The 15,578-nt window shown below is 39.5% G+C and overlaps 1 protein-coding gene across 8 annotated transcripts in view; it reads right to left on the bottom strand.

Annotated features, from left to right (window-relative positions):
- LOC143138938 (CAP-Gly domain-containing linker protein 4) overlaps positions 1 to 14,577 on the bottom strand; it is a 38,418-nt gene extending 23,841 nt beyond the window's left edge. For 3 of the 8 annotated variants that reach the window (XR_012990305.1, XM_076299429.1, XM_076299431.1), the window contains exons 1-6: positions 14,376 to 14,577; positions 10,489 to 10,626; positions 9,222 to 9,361; positions 8,591 to 8,684; positions 7,795 to 7,956; positions 7,497 to 7,615 (exon numbers count right to left, since the gene is read on the bottom strand). Coding sequence is in view for 7 of the 8 variants with exons in the window: in XM_076299429.1 (XP_076155544.1) it covers positions 7,497 to 7,615; positions 7,795 to 7,956; positions 8,591 to 8,684; positions 9,222 to 9,361; positions 10,489 to 10,612 (639 nt within the window). In the remaining variant the exon portion in view is untranslated. The other 5 variants (XM_076299432.1, XM_076299433.1, XM_076299430.1 and 2 more) reach the window with 5 other exon arrangements.
- Positions 14,578 to 15,578: the final 1,001 nt, after the last annotated feature.

Raw genomic sequence — 15,578 nt, 5'->3', positions numbered from 1 at the left:
GTTGCCCTATAGGTCTAACAGTTTTACAAGCCTGGGACTTATCAGAGAGTAAACAGCGTCGGAGGGGACCAGGGGACTCGTCTCAGACATCTGCTGTGTTCCAGCTCGTGGCCCCTGGGTGTTGCACTACACGGACGTAAAAAATTAGTTCAGGAAATAAATTAGCTAAATATTTTTTTTCAAATGGCTGTGGGGAGAATTTGAAAATTGGGAATAGATGGTGATGACAAAAATGTGTGTGTCTGTGTACGTGCGTGTGTGTGTGATGAAATGGCATACTACCGGTACTCATTTTGGAGAACACAGATATAGAATCTTTTATATATAATCTATATAATATATATAATCTTTAAGCATTGTCCTTATTAAGCTTGATAACAAGTCCCTTTTTGAAACCTGGTTTAATGTCCAAAACACACTGTTTTTATTTAATTAAAGACTTGGACACTGGCAAGCAAAGCAAATCTGATGAATAACGTCCATGCATGCATAAGGATAATTCTACATCTTCAAAAGCATGATCCAACCCATCTTGCTGTACTGTTTTATGCTTCATCCCATGCCACTCCCTTACGTCCAACCTCTTGGACAAATTCACCATACACCTTGCACTCCAAAATGACACCAATCACCCTCTTAATCCATATTTCACACTCCCACCATCTGGTCAGACATACAGACACACGCACACAGCCTGCGGTGGAGAGACGTGGACATTGACAGAGGCATTTTTTTCTACTTGAACTCACTATCTTGCTTACCCTGTTCAAATCCAAACGTGACTTGGCTATTAATGTAATGCACATAATAAGGATTTCTGTGTGAAACAAATGGCATATTGTTTGCTCTGTTCTGTATCTGTATGCTTTAGTTGTACAGACTGTGAGGTGGATTTCCTGCAGGACAATGAATAGTCCAGCCATACACCCATCTATTTGTGCACATCCTTAACACACATAAAACTCTTTAAAGCAGGGGTCTCAAACTCAAATGAGCTGGGGGCCAATTCTGCCAACGTCATCTCATTGGAGGGCCGGCTATTTTTGAAAATGCAATGTTCTTTTTTTCAAATACCACACAAAACGGCAAACAGAAAGTGCAAGTGTTTTTATCTAGTTTTAGACACTAGCAACCTTAGCTTCTAAATAAAATAATGATAAAATAAATATTAATACAAATTATAAAACAAATGAAAAGCATAAAAACAGGTATGTGTGTGTTTCACACCAAATACAAATATTTTCCTCTCATAACTTTTTTAAACCTGGCAAACTATAGGCGTCAGGTTTAAGAAAGCAACACCATTGGATTTGTATATCAAAATTTCAAAAGGCCATGGCTTGAAAGTGGTGAGAGATAAAGTCCTACTGTAAATGTAAAAATCTTTGAGTAAAACAAAAGTTTATTTAAATTTACCCATCTAATTTGCCACTGGATGGCAAGCACCTCAAATTATGCACCCTTCAGTAAATACTGGATGAACATATTTGAGCAGGTTTACTTTCCTTTTTTCATATTACCCACATAACAAATTAACAGGAAAACACCTAAGATGTATACCAACCCCTAAGATGTATATGGTTTCTAAACCACAAGGCCTACAATAAAGTATTCTGGTCAAATCAGTTCCTATCGCGGGTAATCTGAGTACCCAGAAGTTTGCATCATATTGCGGGTGACTTTGTAGTTTAGAGCCCTATTTCTACTAGCCCTGCTGTCTGTACCACGTCCATTACGGACACTATCATCACGATTACCACTGCAACCTCCAAGCTATGTTGGGCAGAGGGTCGAAATAAGCATGGTATGCTTAGTGGACACCGTCGTACACGCAGACGCACCTCCATTCAATAGACGATCGACCATAATCTCTAAAAGGATCTTCTCCTTCAGATTTAGAATAGGTGAATAACATAGCCTACCTAAGACTTCATCACACGTAAACGTTTTTCAACATTTGGTGTAGGCCTATTTCTGCTTAATTTCTGCTTCAATTTCTGCAGCACATATGGCCTGCATCGCTTCCGCGTCATTACAAATGCACGTCTTTGTGTTTCTCGCGTGTAATACAAGTATTTCCTGAAAACTTTGCGCAGCGATTTGGGGTTTGAATGAAGCTCTGGATGTCTAGCACATAGTGGAGCAGAGTACAAATGAGATTTGTAACCGTACTTGGAACTATCGTCTATTTTAATCAGTATCGTTGTTTGCCGCAATTAAAAAGTCTCAAGGGCCGGATTACGTTATTATTTTGACAAACGTCGCGGGCCGGAATTGGGCCGGAATTGGGCCGGACGCGGGCCGGATTTGGCCCGCGGGCCGGGTGTTTGAGACCCCTGCTTTAAAGTACATTACATGGACTTGGCATACTGTACTTACTTACACACACTGCACTTTTACTCCCTTCTCTCTCAATCTATTTATTAAATTATTCTAAATATTTTTCTTAAATCATTATAAATAGACACCTACGCACACAAAAGTTGAGAAGCTAAATGCTATTTCACTACTTGCTTTACAACAGTATCTTGAATCTATGAATGTGACTAATAAAAATCCTTGAATCCTGGATTTATCTAAAAAACATACAGGGTACAGCTTTAATACCAGTGCACTGCCTGGAATAATAATTATAGCAGAAAAGTCGAAAACTCTAATGGCAAAATAACATTTATCTCTGGGTTGCCCATGGTGTGATCAACACATATTTTATACTTAGGTACATAATAGATGATTTATTCAGAAAATGTATTTTACCCAATAATCTAGGGAGAACCAATCTGCCTTTAACTGCCCAGAATGTTGTTAAAGAAGTTAATCCTCCTGAGCACTTTAAACATAAAAGTACATTCTGTCCACAAGTTAATTGTGCAAATATTAAAACTTTCTGTAAGCTAGTGGAAAGGGATGTAAAATACCTTTTCCAGTCACCAAGATCCCATTCCAGATCCAACTGTACTTCAGGTGAACAGACTGATCTTTCATCTCTGGTAAATAACCCTAACATCACTGTAAAGCGAACTGATAAAGGGGCAGGGATAGTACTGATGGACACTAATATGTATAATGATGAAATCAATAGACAGTTATCTGACTGTAAATTCTACAAAAACATTCCATGTGATCCAACAAGCTCCTTTAAAAGTGAAATTAAGCTATTTTTAAAACAAGCTTTGTCATTAGGTCCTGTAAGTCAGCCTGAATATAAATTCCTAACTAATGATTTTCCTATTAAACCAGTTATCTATGGCGTACACAACGCCTCTGGTGGGTTTCCAAAATGTTATATTAACATCCCACATTCGTCTGGCTTTGATGCACTGAAGTTGTTTTTAGACTCTAGATCCGATAATGTCTCCCCAACAAATGTTTTGGTTGACATGTCTGAAATTGTAACAAAGAATTACTTTCTCCATGGCAAGAACTTCTTTCTCCAGACACATGGTACAGCAATGGGTTCAAGTTTTGCCCCTGACTATGCAAACCTATTTTTTACCTATTATGGGTTATCTCAATATGTGTACAACAACAATCCTTTCTCACCAACCGTGTTTTGGAAAAGATACATTGACGCATTGACCATGTATTTTTTTATCTGGGGAGGTTCTATTAGTGACCTTCAAACCTTCCTCCAACATCTAAATAATTGCATGGATTCAATTGAATTCAGTCTGGAATATGACCATGACCAGGTGAGTTTCCTCGATATGAGGGTAATTTTTAATGGGGGACACATCTATACCACACTCTTCACCAAACCCACTGATAGAAATAGTCTCCTGCACTACAAAAGCCATCACCCTATTTCCCTCAAAAAAGATTTGCCATTTAGTCAGTTCCTCAGGCTATGACGTGTCTGTTCAAGGGATGGTGATTTTCAGGTTGAGGCCCACAAGCTTCTCAATAAGTTGTTGCAAAGAAGGCATCCTTGTGAAGTTTTGAATGAAGCGTTTGGCAAAGCGCATGGGAGGAATAGAAATTATCTACTTAAAGCTAGACCTATGAAAATCTATTTATTGCGTTTTCAACACCACTTTCTCACCACTAGGTAGGCCACTCTATGATGTTGTAAAAAACATTGGAATATCTTGTCAATTGTTGAGTCAGGCTAATGATGTTGGTAAAGAAATCTTTAAATCTCCCCCTCTTTTCTCTTTTTCTAGAGCCAAAACTGCACAGAACCCGTCAGGAGCATCTGGACAATGTCACAGGTTTCTTTCCATGCCGTAACTGTGCTGCATGTTCCAATGCAAAAAAAAATCAAATGTTTTCTAGTTGTGACAGAGTATAAGATTAAAAAGCGTATTAAATGCAGCTCTAGTAATGTTGTCTATCTTCTTGCATGCCTAAAATGTGGTACCCAGTAGGCTTTGTTGGTAAAACTACGAGACAACTAAGATTTCGAATTAATGAACATAAAAGTTCATTTTAAGCAGAACTGATCCTAAATCCGCTGTTGCAAGGCATTTTGCAGATGGCAATCATTCAATCAAGGACTTGGAATTTTGTGGCATTGAGCTTGTGGTCTTGATCACTGGTGTAAATGTAGACAAATGTTTATTGCAATGTGAATGCAGATATGAAAAACACTGCACCCTAATGGTTTAAACAAGGAATTAGATATGTCCTGCTTTCTGTGATTGCACCAAATGTATGTATCTGATTGTTTTTGCATCTTGTGTCTGATCACTGTGCCCAATCATGTGGTGTGCCCATTGAATGAGCTGTGATCTACTAGGCCATTGGCCACTGATCATATGCACCTGCTCTGGACGGTTTTATATGGGGTCTCCTCATGCTGCTGCTCTTTTGCACTGAGGATAGTCTCTATGGAAACGTTTTCACAGCACCTTTGCACAGTAGGTAAAAAAGCCTCTGAACATTTTGGGGGAAAAAATATAAAATACATGGTTAAAAAACAGATCTACTTGACTTGTTTTTCTCTGAGTGCGAGTCCGCCCTAGCAGCTCTTAACTGATTATTTTAATACCGCACCAGAGAAATGTATGAACTAAAAAAAAGCAAGGCGCAGCTCAACTGTGTTCTTTTTGACCCAATAATCTAAAACATTTCTCCTGCCTCCCCAAAGCAGTAATGAATCATCAACCTCTCAGGAAACAAGCTGTGCAACTGATTTTAGAATCTAAATGAGGTTCAATTGCCAGCATCTGATAAATGTGTGCTGGATTTAGAAAAGTAATCAAAAGCCTATAGCTCACTGAATCTATTGTAGACTTGTAGCACTGTGTCAGTATAGTGTTCGGTATTTTGAGTTGGTGTACATCTGATTTGGACGTCATACACAATTTAGACATAACAAACCCACATTGTACACAGAATCATACGTTTGCCTTTTTTACCTTTTTTTCATTTAGAGGAGAAATCCGGCGAGTTTTCACATAGATCTTTGTTTCTCGAGGGCAGAGAGTACTGTCGCTAAGGAAACAAATGAACACACCGCTACACTCTGCCACTCTGCCTTTACAGCCAGCACTGGAGCTGCCTGGCTGTGTTAGCTGCTGTGCTGGCTGTAGCAACTTGAGCTAGGCAAAAGGTAAAAACGATTGTTTCGGGGGGTTTCGTACCAACAGTACTCGTTGACTTCAAGAAATGGAGATCTATGGGGAAACTAGTCAGATTTCTCCTTTAAGGAGTCCAAAAACTTCCATTTAAAGTTGGTTGTACAGTTATAGAATATCAAACTGTATGCAGTGTTGGGAGTAATGCGTTACAAAGTAACGCGTTACTGTAATTCCACTACTTTTAGTGGTAACGGGCATGTAACGAAGTATTTTTGTAAATCAAGTAACGCAATTACAATTACTGAAATTTCAAAGAGTTTGTTATTTGCGTTACTTTGTTGATTTTGAATGAACGACTGCAGACAAGATGACAGATGCACATTTGCTGCTTCTGATCTAATGTCTCCCGACATTAGCTGTGTTTCCAGCAATTGTGTACATGTTTAGATTGCAGATGCATTCTTTACAGTTAATAGGAGCCTCCTCACATTCCTCCTTATTTCGTATTTATGCTAAAACACACACGAGTGCATTAGGCTACAATTTAAATGGGCATCTTAAAAGCCTTTTCCCTTTCGTTTCCATCTCGTAAGCTCCACTACAGTAAAAGCGCATTGTTGTTTATTTTATCTCTGCTTTTTTTCGCCTATTGCGCAAAAGCATCGTTATATCAATTTCTCATTCTTACAACATAGCCACGCCACAACACCAATAGGCCTACATACTGTACAGTAGCCTATATATAGCGTTGGCACAAGCAAGCACACGTTTAACTCGAGAGGAAAATGCAGATTTCACTTACCAGATAAAGAAACCTCCAAATAGCCTACCGTACATACTACAGCGACTTGAGTTATTTGCACAGTATGTTTACATCGGAATTGACGTCCGTGGTGTTATGGATTCATTTGTCTGCGACAGAACATGCAACTTCTCTCTGGAACACCTTATCAGCCGAAGAGTAACCTTCTGCATAGTGCGCGACAACCCCAAACCCTCGGATGCGCATTAGAACTTATTTCGGTAGGTCAGCACTTGTGAAGCGCTGAAATGCTATATAATACAACTGTGTTCAAAGCAGGATGAGGATAAGGTTGTATGTGTGTGTGAGCAGACAATAACTGCTTTGAAAATAAGCCATTTAACATTGTTTCACATTACATCCCATTGAACTCATTCCATGTAGCCTACAGAAGGATTGCAATAATGATGATAATAATAACTTACTATATTGCAGAATTCAGTGTCAGTGCACCACCATGTATACTAGTAGTAGAAGGCAAGCAGTAGGCAGTGTGCTGTACACATCTATCAAACCACCTAGATGGTGAGGGTGGCATAAAACAAGGTCAGGGAAGCCTTCATGCATTGTAGAATGTTTTGTGGTCAGAAAAAGTTTGAGAACTCATGCACAAGGCTACTGATTTGAAGGCCCGTTGAAACTACAATAAATAGGTTTAAAAAATAGGTTTATTGTGTGTGTGACTTCAGTACTGTTCATATTGACATTTTAAAAGCAGACTTAAAAGTAACTCAAAAGTTACTTTCTCTAGTAACTAATTACTTTTGATATACAGTAATTGGTAAGGTAATTCAATTACTTTTGAAAGAAGTAACTGTAACTAATTACTAATTTTCAGTAACTTTCCCAACACTGACTGTATGTGAATGTGTACATTTCTCCAAACATGCTATCTAGCTCTACATCTTATTAACAATTAGCAATGTAGCATTAGCAACATCTCATGAGCATAAAACACAGTTCAAATGTTTGAAACTCATGATAAAAGTTTGCTGCTTTTCATTTAAGGAGTTCCAAAACTCCAAAAACAGTAGCTGTATCAAAACAATTTCTGCATGTCATCTCATTTGCTAAAGAGAACTGATGCAATGCATCCATCTTGGCTTCCCAAAGCTGATTGGGATGTTTTAAGAGAAGAGAAGTACACAGCGCTACAAAGAGGGAAGACGTACCCGAAAGGCAGGGTTGGCTCCCAGCTCCAGTAAACACTTCACAGCAGACGTGCACAGGTTGGAGGCAGCGATGTGCAGAGCAGTGCCAAAATCAAAGTCACTGCAGGTGGCATCCACCTCTAGAGACAGAAAACAATCAGAGTGTTTGGTTGTGAGCGTTTCCAAGAACATAAAGAAATCCTGTTCAAACCAGAACACCACATATGCACCATCTCTCTCTGTCCTGTTCACTTCATCCTTCGTTCCCCCTCCCTTGTTTACTGTTTACTGTTTACTGTTTACTGTACAGTCATCTCACCTCCAGGTTGGGAGGCCTCGAGCACCACACGGATGAGCTGAGGGACATCAAAGTACGCAGCGTAGTGCAGGGCACTCATGTTGGTCCATCGGCTGCGGAGCGACGGCTCAGCACCAAGCAAGAGCAGCTGCTTAGCAAAGACTGCTGCCCGCTCTGCATCACCTGGGTTGGGTCACATCATAAAATGTCTTTTAGGAAATTGTAAAATTTCCATTCTGAAAGCCAGCCAGGCTTCGTGAGGACAGAAAAAGTTAGTAGCCCATAAAGTTTATTGTTGTGTTTCTCCACTAAAGAGATCAAGAGTGCTTAAGGATGTGCATCACTTTTGTTATGATCCGGGAGCACTTGAAGGGATTTAAAAGAATTATATCAAGCATCATTCTGTGTGAAATTACCCAGGAGGACTCTTAGAGGAGTTTACAGAAACAGCGTGCATTTTGGTAAAGAATTAAAATACAATATAGTGACAAGCGTGTGCATGAGTAATGACGTCAACCATGACAACGGAGCTCTTAGGAGTTGTAATTTTTCCTGACTAACTAAAACTTGGTCTCAGCAGCTTTGTGAATAGGTTTTAAGAGAAAACTCCTAACTCAAAACTTTTAGAGTGATTTAGGAGTACTCTTAGCGGTAAGATAAAAATGCTTTGTGAATATGGGCCCAGACATATTAGTCAACGTGCAGTCAAAAGAGAGAGTGATAGAAGAAAAAATAAGAAGGAGGGAAGAAAGGAAGTGCATGGTTAATGAGAGAACACAGGAGGCTTTTCAGACGGGCACATGAGCTAGACACCCACCAATGCCAGGAGCTCCTGCCTTGCAGCAGTAGTGCAGCAGACTCATGTCAGTCAAGCCATCTCTGTCATTCACTCCACAGCCTCTTTTCAGGATCTATAGACAAGAGATGGAAACTTGGGTGAAACCCAGAAATCAGTGGAGAACAATGACAGAATTGGTTCATATTTTGCTTTTTCCACAAGTCCAATAGTGTGCTTATCAGCCCATATATCATATCAACTTGGACACATACTGTTTTATCACATCGACTTGGTACCATATTTGAAGAGCAGCTTTTCTGAAAACAAATCCCAAGGGGGAAAACATGGCTTGCTACACATCAAACAAATCAATCAGGGACAAATAGTGACATTCAAGCTTATATAATCCTGCCTCTGTGTGGATTGTCACACAAACCAGCTCTTCTTTATCTTGTTTTTGGCTCAGACAAAACCTTCCCCACACACACACCCAAGAGTGATCCCAGTAATAACATATCAACAGCTGGCTTTACTCCTATGACAGTCCAATCTGTTTTAAGTTCAATTTCCTGCATGTCTCCTATGTGATGAGGTCTGTAATGATTACAACACAAAGCTATTTGTAACAATGACAACAGAAGAACAGAAGTGTGTGAGTACAGAGTCAGACCTCACTGCCGATAAGACTGATGTTCTTCTGGACTTGGGGAACCCACTGTCTCAGTACAGCAAAGAGCTCAGGCACGCTGGTCTGTGGGTCCTGCAGAACCTCCCTACACATCGGATCATTGGGGTCGAAGAAAGAGAACTCTGGAAAGACAGAGAGAGAGAGAGAAAGAAAGAAAGAGAATGAGAGAGAGAGAGAGATAGAGAGAGAGAGAGAGGGAGAAAGAGAAGTTTCAACCATACAGTGACATGAAAAGTTATGGCACCCCTCATCAAAACATCTGGAACACACAAATAACTAACTCATTCTTACACAGTTGTGTTTTGTAGCTGTGTATGGTTATTGTTATTATTCTGTTAAATTGTATTTTGTCTATTACTAATATTTGTATTTCTTACTTAGGCTATATTACTTAATAAACATTAATGTAATGTTTATTGGGGTCACTGTAAATTGCATTGGACAAAAGCGTCTGCTAGGAACTTAACATAAACATAACATGAACTTAACATGAACATAAACGTAGAAATAGAATAATTAAGTGGGCAGAAGTTTAACAGATGTCCAGAAGTTAAAGATAAACTTAATGCAAGATTAGTGTATTATTTTGAATCAACAATTTTACAATGGGAAAAAGATGTGACCATTGGGAGTTGCAAGCTGTACAATCAATTGTAGCCTTTGCTATTAACTAACTGCACATTTACTAACTGCACATGAAAAGCGTATCAACTAGTAAAAATCAGTGGTCGTAAAACTTGTATCGAAAATAATTGTATTATCACATACCCTTCACCATACCTAAAGATTGGCATGATTTTATTTCAGTTAGCCTAATAGCTGGTTTGATTAGCATTGAGAGATGATCGTATGGAAAGTACCCACATGCCAATCCTGAGATAGGGTGAAGGGTATGTGATGATTTGGGGCTATTTTAATTCCAAAGGCCAAGGGAACTTTATCAGGATGTATAGCACCCTGGATCCATGAAAAAATACAAATCTGCCTGCCTCTATGGGAATTTAACATAGGGGTGTGAATACTTATTTTAAGGAAGAACATGTACTTATTTACGATACATTATTCATTCACAAAGAAAATTGGTGTCTTTAAAGGTTGGATATTTCCTCATTTTTTACTTAAGGTATTATGATAAATTTCCAAAAGATTTTTTATTCCTCTTTTTAGTCACCTTTAGCATGGGTTCATAAGCGTATGAGCTCAACTGTACACTGATGATCAAGCTAAAACACAGAGCTAAGAGTCCTACCCCCATCTGAGGGCAATGGAGCTGAGGCCACTTGATGAATGATCGGCCGTTCCACACAAGGCAAAGAGCTGCTGTACCTCCCCTGTCCCTCCGAGGGCTCCTGCACAACATCCTCCCTGGTCATGTCCCTCTCAGGACCTGCAAAATGTCAACATGTCAAAACTATTTTAGTTCATAGATTTGCTTTGCAAAAATGTCACTGGTAAAAGCAAGCTATCTTGCGAAGTCAAGTGTTTGCAGGAATAAAGTGCTTTTGTACTTTTTGTCTAGCTACAAAATTAGCTAGCCTACTCTACAAAATGTAGTATAACCTAATTATAACACCAAATTACACTTACATTACATTACACTTTCTGTGAAATGGGTCAACAAAATATGTATAAATTGATATATATTACATCATTCATCACTGTTGGATTAATTAATATATTCTGGAAATAGACATGTCCAATATCAGTCAGTACTAATGCACAACTTGTTTGTTTGTTTTTTTACTTAATCTGCTGTCATATGAACATTGTTGTCTAATCCGGGTTCTCTTAACCTTGGCATGCTATGGAGGAGAAGCCCCTAGGACCCACATAGCATATGGAGGAGAAGCCCCTAGGACCCACATAGCATGCTATAGAGGAGAAGCCCCTAGGACCCACATAGCATATGGAGGAGAAGCCCCTAGGACCCACATAGCATGCTATGGAGGAGAGGCCCCTAGGACCCACATAGCATTCTATAGAGGAGAAGCCCCTAGGACCCACATAGCATATGGAGGAGAAGCCCCTAGGACCCACATAGCATGCTATGGAGGAGAGGCCCCTAGGACCTACATAACATGCTATGGAGGAGAGGCCCCTAGGACCTACATCCTCTGGCCGTTCAAAGTACTGTTGAGGTAAGGAGGCTTCATACACCTTAGCTAAATACCCTCAAGTTCAGTTTTTAAGCATTTTGAGCATTTCATTTCAATATCCTTTTGGTTAGTTTGCTTTATTTTGATGGAATTCTAGTAGATATGCTTAGGGTAGCCGTTCACAAGCTTTGTGCATCACTGACTTTCATTCCTTCCAGCAGCACCTTGCATGAGCCTACTTTTTCAGTTCAGACTCCAAATGTTGGTGTAGCTTTCCTGTAAGGAAGGCTTTGTAATGGCCACTCCCAAACTGTATTGTCCATTTAGCCATTCTGATAGTATTTTGGAGGTATGTGTATGACCTGCTGAAACCTTTGTTTGCCTACAAGCCTCTTAGCTGAGGAGGAGATTTCAAAATATCCACATAATTCTTCATGATGCCGCACATTTTATTAAGTATACCAGTTGCTCTTGCAGCAAAAAACTGCTCACCATTTTTCCCACCCCTGTGTTTTATAGTTGGAACAGTGTTCTTTGGATTACAATCCTCAGCCTGCATCTCCCAAACATAATGTTGTCCATTGTGAGAAACAGTTCTATTTTTATCTTGTCTGACCACAGAACATTCCTCCAAAGGTTTAAAGGGTTTGGACACAGTGCGATAAACAAGTAGCCTACGTTTTGGCAAGTGACCGAAATTTGTCGAAGGTTGGGTTTAAATGGATATAACGGAAAATAGTCTTGAAAGTTGGTATTCTAAAAAAAATTGTACTTGACAGAGGATTGTCTTTTCCTCCACTTCATCCATTATTTTCATATAGGGACACAAAAAGGACTTTAACTACTCTTCCGGTTATGAACCTTCTCATTAATAACATTATGTAGCAACGGTTTCATCAATATTTTACCATGGCGTGTAACTTAACTCTTAACTGGCACCCTGTGGTACTGAGGCCACAGCCGAAGCGAACTGCACATGAACGTCAGTGCATAACACTGAAGCTTAACCAATTAAATCATAAGACAATTCACAAGATAAGGCAAGTAGCAAATAATCCTGAACTCAGCTGTAAAAGTGACTTACCATGACTGAGGTAAGTGGACTTGGACCTGCTATATTCCATTACAAAATAATTCATAAGAGCTAAGCCAACAGGTCCCAAAATAGCCCCTGGTGGGGCATCACCACACTCTGGCCCTGATTCCAAGTTCAACTGTCTCCCGCTGCACCTTCACAACTCCACCCCCTCTTTTCTATGCCATGACTTTGGGACTATTTTTAGAAAGACGCACTCATGAAATGCCATTTCTCAGAATCAGAGTTTCAAAGCTCTCTCTCTCTCTCTCTCTCTCTCTCTTTGGTGGGACACACCCAAATGATCCAAAACAGGAACAACAACAAACACCAAATAGTCTTCCTAAACAAAGTACTTATAGATCCTATTTCTTAAATTGTCATTATTTTCAATGTCATCATTAATAGTTCTTTATAAAATGCAGGATATCTGTGTGGGAGGCCTAGTGTGCCATTGAAATGTTGATATAACTGTTGCACCAGTGACCAGAAATGCAGCAACTGCATTGCCACTTAATCATACCTGTAGTGTAGCCTACTTGTTGTGATATCCAATCCAGAAAACTAGAACCTCTTCAACTAGGTAAAGCTTCACAAGTGTTTAACAGAAGGCAAAATGTGTTCTCGCCCATCAAGTTAGGGACCACTTTTCCAACTAAACAACTCAGGTCACTGCACTGGGATCTAGATCTGCACCATTCAAGTCAAACCATTGAGTAAATGTGCAAATCTTGTCAATCAACACAACCTTACTACTGATTTAGATTACATGTTCCAAATGAACTTACATAGAAACCTGTGGCATTTTATGACCAAGTCTTACTTTTATTCCACAAATTAGCCAAGTTCCTTTTATTTACACAGGCTATGAGGTAATCACTTTGCTTTAAGGATGAGGTAGGCCTTTGGCTTAATTTACTATGCCCATCAAGTCAACAGCATCATACTTCAGCAAGTTACTTCATAAAAAAAAAGAGAGAGAAAAAACTTTGCATGCAACTGAGACAACTAAAGGAATGCCATCTAAGCAGGTTATCCTAAGGGCTTACTGCAGGTGGATTGTGAGCATATATTTGGAGAGCATTGCCTTAACAGAGACATTAGAGAGACTTTTTGAAAGATGTCCAAAACTCTGAGGGTTACATAAACCTTTGATTCAATGCTAAGTAGAGGTGGCTGAACAAATAGCACTAAGCTTATACAGTATGACAGCTTCTCTAAACTTTGTTTCTGCATTCACTGATGTCATCAATAAAAATAAGGTAGGCTAGGTCTGATCCTTCATGCATTTTACGGCTGGTCTAAAACACAATAGGGCAAGAGAGTTAGATCGTTTTTGTCTGTACAAATATGAACCCTTTTCCAAATTTGTGCAGCTCCATTGGTCCTGGTGTATTTTGCATTACTAGTGAACGCCATCTAGCGTCGGACCTGACCCGGAAGTATCACGTTGGAGTTGTGAACTACAAATTCTATGAATTCATTGAACAGAGATTCTTTGTAAGGTATGGATATCGGAATGACCAACAAGGGTCCTTGCAGGTCCAATTTTTCCAAACCCAAGGTTGTTAAAAAAAAAAAAAAAGTGCCAGTACTAAAATGCTAGCTGGGTAGCACATCGAATTATTAACGCAACATAAGCATAATCATAATAAAGTTTCTGAATCTAAATATAATATGGTTAGACCACACAAGTGTGCACGTTCATGTTTCGAACTAGTGCCTGCTAATTAACAGATTCAAATATTTTGTTTTCACGTTAACGTTACTTCACTCTCAGCAAGCAAGCTGGATATAAGGTTAATCTGATACATGCAGTACACTGTCACGTTAGCTCACATTAGTCCAGGCATATGGCTAACGTCACTTCTGAGTCTAATGGTTTACCTTACATAATCATCATAAGGACATAAAACATTGCAGTAGCAGGCAGACAGTAGCCTATGTGTCATAGCCATAGCCTACCTGTCGTCTTCTTACAGTGGTCGTGATCCTTGGTGTGATTGCTCAATGGATGCTTTTAACATTAGGCCTACAACATGTTAACTTCTTCCCAAATCATGCACTGAGGAGGAGAAAGCCATCTAATCGATAGCAAGGCAAGTTAACAGAAGAGGATGATGGTACTGGCAGAGCCAGAGCCCGTTATAATCTCCCTAGTATCAGGAGGTTCTTCTTCTGGCGTAAAGCAGTGTTGGCTAATAATAACAAAATGTCGTAAAATCGCGTATTGTCGCCACCAGCTGGGTTGGAGTAGTAGCCAGGTGCATGCCGCAGCCTTGCATGGGTGCCACCATCGGAGCCCGTTTACTGATTAGAAAATAAATTCTCTGCTACCATCAATCATGCCTCCGCACTTTTGCACCCAGGCCAGGATGATCCCGGACTTGAGTGTAGGATCTTAGTCCTATAGACAAGCCTACTTCATAAATCTATAGGCTACTTTTTCATCAAAATCTGTAAATAGGCTAAAATGTACAACAATGTTCATCACTGTAAAATGTTGAAATTGTAATAGGCCTACATCCTCAACTGAACCTTCCAAAAGCACATTGCCGTGTGCAACCGCACATTGTTTGAAAACAAGGCCTTCTGGCTTAGGCTCAACTCACAGATAATGTGGAACATCTTGGTTTGCCAAGGGCTGTGTTTTTAGATATTAAAACATGATGTGCAGCTTAGTCTCAAAACATAATTTCTGTCTAAATTCTGCCAATGTTTTTGCCATTGTTAACCTGAGTTTATGGGTTAATATGGCGATGTCCACGTCCATGTGCAAGTGGAAATGATCGTGTTTTCACCTGAACATGATGATGGATTGTTTAAAGTTCATGATGTGAGTCAGACGACAGGCCCTGAATGTCTAGGCTTACTCCTGTTCTAAGTAGACCTACTGTGAAAATGTAGGCACCAGAAACATTTTCCCTCCAATAAAAGCCCTGGACCCGGGGCCCTGGGTTGTTGGTGTCCCTTTATGATGTCCACTGATGTCCCTGCTAGTTTGTCTAAACTGCAAACACATGGAATCACTGCCATAAAAAAGCAAAAGGGAAAAAGAATAGTGAACACATATAGAAAAACAATCTGAAAAAGCATATGCAGCAGAGTAAAACCAATGGCTCTTTATATTTTCACATTTTACTATTTATTATTTATTATTTCCACATT

Source organism: Alosa pseudoharengus, unplaced genomic scaffold (genome assembly GCF_046254945.1).
Source record: "Alosa pseudoharengus isolate Yale_2024_CS ecotype anadromous, Long Island Sound unplaced genomic scaffold, YU_APseudo_1.1 YU_APseudo_1.1_scf_22, whole genome shotgun sequence".
In the NCBI taxonomy this organism is placed as follows: domain Eukaryota; kingdom Metazoa; phylum Chordata; class Actinopteri; order Clupeiformes; family Clupeidae; genus Alosa; species Alosa pseudoharengus.
This window is presented reverse-complemented; position numbering and strand designations above follow the sequence as displayed.